The 7,387-nt window shown below is 46.1% G+C and overlaps 1 protein-coding gene across 1 annotated transcript; it reads left to right on the top strand.

Moving 5' to 3' along the window:
- Positions 1 to 1,887: 1,887 nt before the first annotated feature.
- On the top strand, positions 1,888 to 6,463 carry LOC123041109 (nodulation receptor kinase). Its single transcript, XM_044463812.1, has 12 exons — positions 1,888 to 2,119; positions 2,386 to 2,539; positions 2,718 to 2,789; positions 2,876 to 2,947; positions 3,217 to 3,285; positions 3,375 to 3,556; positions 3,866 to 4,086; positions 4,541 to 4,667; positions 4,740 to 4,808; positions 5,012 to 5,201; positions 5,345 to 5,477; positions 5,632 to 6,463. The coding sequence occupies exons 1-12, from the start codon at positions 2,023 to 2,025 to the stop codon at positions 6,007 to 6,009; spliced, it is 1,764 nt and encodes a 587-aa protein (XP_044319747.1). The 5' UTR covers positions 1,888 to 2,022; the 3' UTR covers positions 6,010 to 6,463.
- The last annotated feature ends 924 nt before the right edge of the window (positions 6,464 to 7,387 follow it).

The following is a 7,387-nucleotide window of genomic DNA, read 5'->3' as shown; positions in this document are numbered from 1 at the left end:
TGAGGAGTTTTTTAATGCAACTCCAATGGGAAGAACAACAAGCTACCATGCTGATGAAGACAAGTTGCTATGTTTAGCATGGAAGGAAATTGGTCATGATTCGATTGTCTGTGTGGAGAAACCAATGAACACTTATTGTAAGTGTATCAAAGAGTTCTTCGATGCACGTAACACTAGTGGTAACGAACGACTGCAAGCTTCACTCCGCCATCGATGGTCACCAACTGTCAAAAGTGGTCGGCTTGCTTGTCACAAGTTAAACGTGTGAACCCAAGTGGTACAAATGATGGAAATAAGGTGATTGTTTACTCAAATTCAATAATTTTTTTCTTTATCTCTTATATGTATTGGTGGCTAACTTGCTTTCTCAATTGTGTATGTAGACCAACATTGCTCAAGATTTATACAAGGGAAAAGAAAAAAAGGCTCAAAGAAAGGCGAACCATTCACTTTGCATTATTATTGGACGGAGCTTGAACATGAGGAGAAGTGGAAGAACCACGATAAATATGAAGCTCCAAGGAAGAACTCCAAGAGTTCAGTTGGAGATGCAATAATAGTTGATGACGATGATGATGATGATGATGATGATGAGGAGGAGGAGGAGGAGGAGGAGAACGGTGATAATGCATCCAGTGGCGAGGAAGGAAAAAAGAAGCTCCACTCTCAACTCGGTTGCTCCTACAAAAAGGCCCGATGGAAGAAAGAATGGCAAAATAAGGCAAAGAATGGAGGAGATAATGAAATTAAGGAATCAATGGATGTCATCATGAATGCAAGAAAAGAGATGGTCGAGAAAGGAAAATGTTGAAGTTCAAAGAAATTGACGAGAGGGCGGTGGCCAAGGAGAGGCAGGCGGCGGCGCAGGAAAGGAGCCGGCAGCCGAGAAGGCGAAGGTTGTGGCTGAGGAGAGGAAGGTGATAGTTGAGGAAAGGAAGATGGCCATGGAAGAACACATCCAAGCCATGGAACAAGAGCAAAAGTTTACGCCCATGGGCACATGTGGTCTTAATGAGAAGGCAAAATCATATGTTGGGCTTTCTCACGACCAAGTGTTGGCGATGAGGTCCATGGGCATGGTGGGAGAGGATATGGGAGGAGACATGGGTGCCATGGGTAGCGGCATTGGGAGGATTCATGGGTGTCATGGGAGGTGGCATGAGAGGAGGATTCATGCCTTCTATGGGAGGTGGCATGGGAGGATTCATGTGTGCCATGGAAGGAGGCATGGGTGACATGGATGGTGCCTCGGATGCAAATGAAGACAATGAAGCCAATGGTGCCAATGAAGAGGAAGCAACCCATGAAGAATTGAAGATGCAAGCACAAGTGATAATAATGAAGGCAATGGCATTTGAGTGACTATGCATTTATGTGCTATGCTTGTAGTTGTGTTGGGTTTGGGTTTGTGTTTGTGTTTGTGATGCACTATGCTTTGCTTTTGAAGTTCAATTTGATATGTGTTGATTATGTGTATGATGATGTTACAAAGTTTAAACTCTATCCGTAGCTCATGTTTTCTGGTGCCCTATTTTACATCATTTGATACGCCAGAAAATTTCCCTGTACTCTGAAATCTTCTCTCCTTCCTGAAAACATTTTTTGGATGCCTTATTCTATATCATCAGTTGGATGGATGCTGTTAGATGCCCTTACATACAAAGAAAAGGCAAAACAAATAAACAAGGAATCTTGTTGATGGTCAATCATGTACCGTAGCGTTGAGCTCCGAGAAGGATACATGTCCTAAGAATATCCGGCGATGACGAACTCAAACAGTGCCGCCCGCAGAGCGCAACAACAGAGCAAGCGCGCGGTCGCTGTCGACGGCCGCGTCACCCTTCCGACTGTGCTGCTGCCGAGCACCAGCAGACAAGCGGCGAAACTATACAAAACAAAGCGCCAACTAGCCGCCCGCCCAGTGCTGACCCTTTCCACCACTCCTCTCCCCCCTCGGCCGGCCGGCAGCGGCAGCACTCCCGTCGCCCGCCACGCCCGCATGGTTGCTGCCGGGCCCGAGATATGGTCGCTCGCTTCCCCCTCCTCCTCCTCGTCTTCTCCGCGCAGCTCCTGATCACCTCCGCCGCCGCCGCCGCGTCGCCCCATGGACTCGCCCAAGGTATACCAGGGCGGCACAGCCCCTGAACTACCGGTCGATCACCGAACCAGGCCAGTCTTAATTTCGGGACAGATTTCCAGTTCTTGGACAGCTCGGTAGCCATGACTGCATAGTGTGGTCTTGCTGCTGGTTTGTTCGACCTATTGGCTGAATCAGTGTAAATTTCGGTGGCAAAGTCCTCTGCATGTGATTGACGTGACCAGCACGCTTAATTTTGCTGCTCACTGCCAAATCCGATGCTTAATCTTGCTGACCTTGTTGTGCAGTGGATGTGGCGAAGCGACTCAAGGAAGAGCTATGGGAAAACAACCCAGAACATGAGATGCTCAAGTCATGGAATGGAGGAGACCCGTGTTCCCCATCTGCCTGGGAAGGGTTCTCTTGCCGATTACTAGATGGCAACCAGGTCGTAGCTAAGCTGTAAGTGCCCATGGAATAGTGACAATGTTCATACCCTGCTTTTCTTTCCCTTTTTTTTTACTGGCATATATGTGCCTCTGTTTATTATTTTACCATATGAATTAAGAGCCTAGAGATATTGAGTCTCAGAGGTGGTGTGCGGTTACAACCAATCTGATATATGCTGGTGTCTGGACAGGAACTTTTCTTCCAAGGAACTACAAGGGCCAATTCCTGCCGTGATCGGTAACCTGACGGATCTAACTGAGATGTATGCTTCAGTGCCTCTTTTCTCTTTGAATGTTCAGTGCCTTGTTCTATAGATTGTTCATGTGTTCTTATTACTTGTGGGTGCAGTGATCTGCAGGGCAATAACTTCACTGGGTCTGTTCCGGAATCTTTCTCTGCTCTCACTCACCTGCTGAAGCTGTAAGCGTGTTTGCCTTGTTCCACTTCTTACCATAAAATGTGATTGTCCAGAACAAACTCACCCTGGGGCTTACTAGTTGGATCCTAGGCATCACTCAAATTAAATGTTATTGTATAGACCCAATCCACGCACTTTCAGTTCAGATCATTTTGTTTCTATTTTTTTTAGAAAAACTATTTTGTTTCTATTCGATATGCTTGAATGCTTCTAAGTATGATTTCCTTTCCTTGATAAAAAAGACCTAATCAAAGCTTGGTTGTTGATCCAGGTCAGTGAAGTGCAACCCCTTGTTGAGCAATCAGCTACCTGATGGCCTGTCTACCAACCTGGATTTCAGGTGAGATTTCTGTTCTGATGTTCACCTTGATCTGGTCATGATTAACGGTGACATAATTCTGCTGAAATTGCTATATGAAAATCATAAAGCGATGGAGGCTGTGCTGCTGGAGAGTACCATAGTCCACCTGGAGCTGCCAATCAGAGAACATTTGTTGTTAGCGGTCTTGCTGGGGGATCTTTGGCATGTACTTTTGCACTTGGATTGTTCTTCACTTGTTTCAACAAACGCGAACGACGCTCTCAGAAATCAGACTGTGCTTCTACAACAAGTATGTCCCCTGCTCCCACACACAGCTACTCCCTCCGTTCCGATTTACTCGTCGTGGTTTTAGTAATTTGAACTAAAACCACGACGAGTAAATCGGAACGGAGGGAGTATTAGATATTGTGCACACCTACGTGTGTAGTTAATTCATGTTGCGCAACTCTTCATTTTGTGTGCATCATTGAGTTCATCTGTGCATGTGCATGGTATCAGAAACCTTTATTTTGCTGCTGTGTATAACTTGCTAGATTAGTGAAATGAGGAAAATATGGAACGAGCAAATGAATGTGTTTCTTCATAATGGTCAATGCAGATCCTGTTTTTGAAGAACGCAGCATCCATATAACTACAAATCCTGCAGTACAACAGTTGTCCTACAAATCGATCCAGAGCGCAACAAATCACTTCAAGAAACTGATAGGAGGGGGTGGGTTTGGAGCTGTTTATCAAGGTACTCTAACACATGGCCAACAAGTCGCAGTAAAAGTCCGTTCACCTGCATCGACTCAGGGAACACGCGAGTTTAACAATGAGGTAATGGCAGATTCTGCACACACCTCCATAAAGAAATCGTGCCGGCAATAGGTTGATCTTATTTTTGGATACAAGAATAATATTGTTCAGGTTCCACAACACTCTTCTCTCCGGTGATTTTTCATAATCTATGCAAGCAGCAACCCGCATAAGCCCGCTTCATGCTGTATGTCGCCCGAGTCGTGCGTTGATGCCATTTCAGTTACTTAGTACGATTTGTATACCTGCTGTGAGGTTTTGCGGGCTTAGCGGCATGCCACTTGCATCCTTATAACCTGTAATTTGGCCACAGCCCCTAACATAAATGTTCAATTGCTCCAGTTAGTTTGTTTATTCCAGTATCTTTGTACTAAAATAATCATTTTGCACGCAAAATTCCCCTAACGACTGAATTTGTCAATTGACACAGTTTGCGCGCAAAGTTCCTCTAACGATTGAATTTGTCGATTGACAGTTACGGCTACTTTCTACTGTGTGGCATGAAAACTTGGTCCCTCTAATTGGCTATTGCTGTGAAAAGGATCAACAGATTTTGGTTTATCCACTCATGTCCAATGGCTCACTACAGGATCGCCTCTACGGTATAAAGCTTTGTGAAGATTTAGCTACTTTTCAACTTAAGATCCTTCTTTTCTGATTTATGTTTCATTTAGGTGAGGCATCAAAACGAAAAGTTCTTGATTGGCCAACCAGAATATCAGTTTGCATTGGCGCTGCTAGAGGTTAGTAGTGTAGTTAATGTTTTTTTTTTGGAGAAGTTCTTGATATTGTCTACAGTAGGATTTGAACTAATTGTTCTTATGTAATTTACGGCCATTCACACTACTTCAACTTCATTCTTCCTCTTCAAATATTTTGATATTGCAAAATTGCAAATGCTTCTTTTGAGTTATTACAACTTAACATAAATTTGTTTCTTGCTCAGGACTAGTATACCTTCACAATTTTGCTGGCCGCTGTATCATACACAGAGATGTTAAGTCTAGCAACATACTTCTGGATCAGAGCATGTGTGGCAAGGTTGCCGACTTTGGGTTTTCAAAGTATGCGCCTCAAGAAGGCGACAGTGTTGCATCAATGGAAGTGAGAGGCACTGCTGGATACTTGGATCCTGAGTAAGTTTGCACATTGATTTCACCATGCGAAATATTGGTACAAACCTGTCTGTATTGATAGTACAGTACTATTTTTGTGCATTGCATGTTATGTATTCATTGCTTTACAATCTCTCTGATTGTGAGTGCTCTATATCTTTTAGATACTATTCCACTCAGGTGTTATCGACCAAGAGCGACGTGTTCAGCTTTGGGGTGGTTCTCTTAGAAATCGTGACCGGAAGGGAGCCTCTCGACGTTCAGAGGCCTCGGAGCGAATGGAGCTTAGTCGAGTGGGTAAGTTTTCACTGCACACCATCAGAAACCATGCATTTTCATCTGCAGCTGCTGGTAGTTCGAGGAAAACGGAAAACAGTAAACTTCAGTTTCATCAGAACTCTAAAGTGTCATCAGCTTATGCAATCTTACAGTGATCTCTGTTGTTACACAGGCAAAGCCATACATACGGGACTTCAGGATCGAGGAGATCGTGGACCCCGGCATAAAGGGGCAGTACTGCTCGGAGGCCATGTGGAGGGTGCTGGAGGTGGCCACGGCGTGCACCGAGTCCTTCTCGACCTTCCGGCCGAGCATGGAGGACATCGCGCGGGAGCTGGAGGACGCGCTCATCATCGAGAACAACGCGTCCGAGTACATGCGGTCCATGGAGAGCACCGGCACCTTCGGCTCCAACCGCTACCTGTCCATCGACAGGAAGATGTTCGCGTCGGGCTCGGCCCGGATCGACCCGGCCAAGTTCGCGTCGGGCTCCGGCCGGATCGACGCCGGCAAAGGGCCTCTGCAGACCATGCCTTCGCTTCCGAGGTAGCACCCCAGTTCTGCCTCCGTCCGTAGCATATGGTGGTCTCGTCTCGTGGATGTGATAGTTGCTGAGGAAGACACAGCCGGAGTTTATACCCGTAGACGCCATGAGTGGCCGAGGGGAGAGGAGGCTACACGACACAGGCCATGCAGTTACTAGTTACCACGGCAGTTTGCTGTGAGGAAAGTTTTCCCCTGGAGACAAAACAGAGGCAGTTTTGCCTGTAAAATTTGTATGTTGAATTCGATGCCTACATGTGCCATGCAACTATTCTTTGGACTTGGACTACTGTTGATGTATTCACTGGCCAACTAAGGCTTAGGCACCATAAATTTGTTATTTCGGACAATTAAAAGCAGTGCCACATTTGGTGTATATCTGTCACCCTCCATTGAATTATACTACTATAAGGCATCCACGCGTTTTATGATTTATTTATGGGAAAAGCTGGTGTTCAACCGACCGATCTTTTTTCTTACGTCCGCCGCGTCCTACGCTTGCCACATCCTTCATCCTTTTCCTGCAACTGGTCACCTGTTTCAGAAAGCAAACCGCAATAAATGGTATGTTGCAGACCGACTAGGAGGTAACTCTGTTGGCGCTGGCTCCCCGACCATGGCGGAGCGAATAGAGTGGGTGGCCGGACCCATGCGGTGGCCATCGATGCCGCCCAGGTACTGGCAGGGAAGAGCCTTGTCTAGTGAACCCAAGAAAGACTGCGACAAAGACGCAGCCTTCCCTGGTGGACGGCGTGCACCCCCTTGGCCGCCTCCGCCACGGTGAGAGCCCGGCAGGAGGTTTCCGTCGGCGGCGGCGAAGCAGGTGCAGGACCAGCGACGTGACACCGTCAACTCGGCCTCGCACAGCGGAAGCCGCGCGTGCCTGCCAAGTCGTGCCCATCGCATGCCGATGAATATTTGCAACAACGGCGGAGTTACAAAACGGCGACGACAGCAATGCTAGTGCTACTGCTGCAACATCTTTTGTTGAAAAAAGAAATCTACAACATCATCCATGTTGCAAAAAGCTAGAGAGAAAAATCTGCAACACAACCTCTGTTGCAAATATTTTCCTGCAACATGGTCTTCGTTGCAATAATGAGGACAAGTCATCTGCTGAGGATCCGCCCGCCAACGCGTAGCATGCCCCTTATTTATACGTATTTGTTTTAGTGTTTGATCAACAATTGGTCTCCGCCGGCCAACGCGTAGCATGCCCCTTATTTATATGTATTTGTTTAGTGTTTGCGTAGCATGCCCCTTATTTATACGTATTTGTTTAGTGTTTGATCAACAATTGGTCTTACGAAACATAGGTTTTGCGACATATTCCCTCCGTTCCTAAATATTTGTTTTTTAGAGATTTCAAAGGACTACATAGTTTA

The sequence above is a fragment of the Triticum aestivum genome, chromosome 2B, assembly GCF_018294505.1.
Source record: "Triticum aestivum cultivar Chinese Spring chromosome 2B, IWGSC CS RefSeq v2.1, whole genome shotgun sequence".
Lineage (NCBI taxonomy): Eukaryota > Viridiplantae > Streptophyta > Magnoliopsida > Poales > Poaceae > Triticum > Triticum aestivum.
Note: the sequence above shows the minus strand (reverse complement) of the source record. Positions and strands in the feature narration are given on the sequence as shown.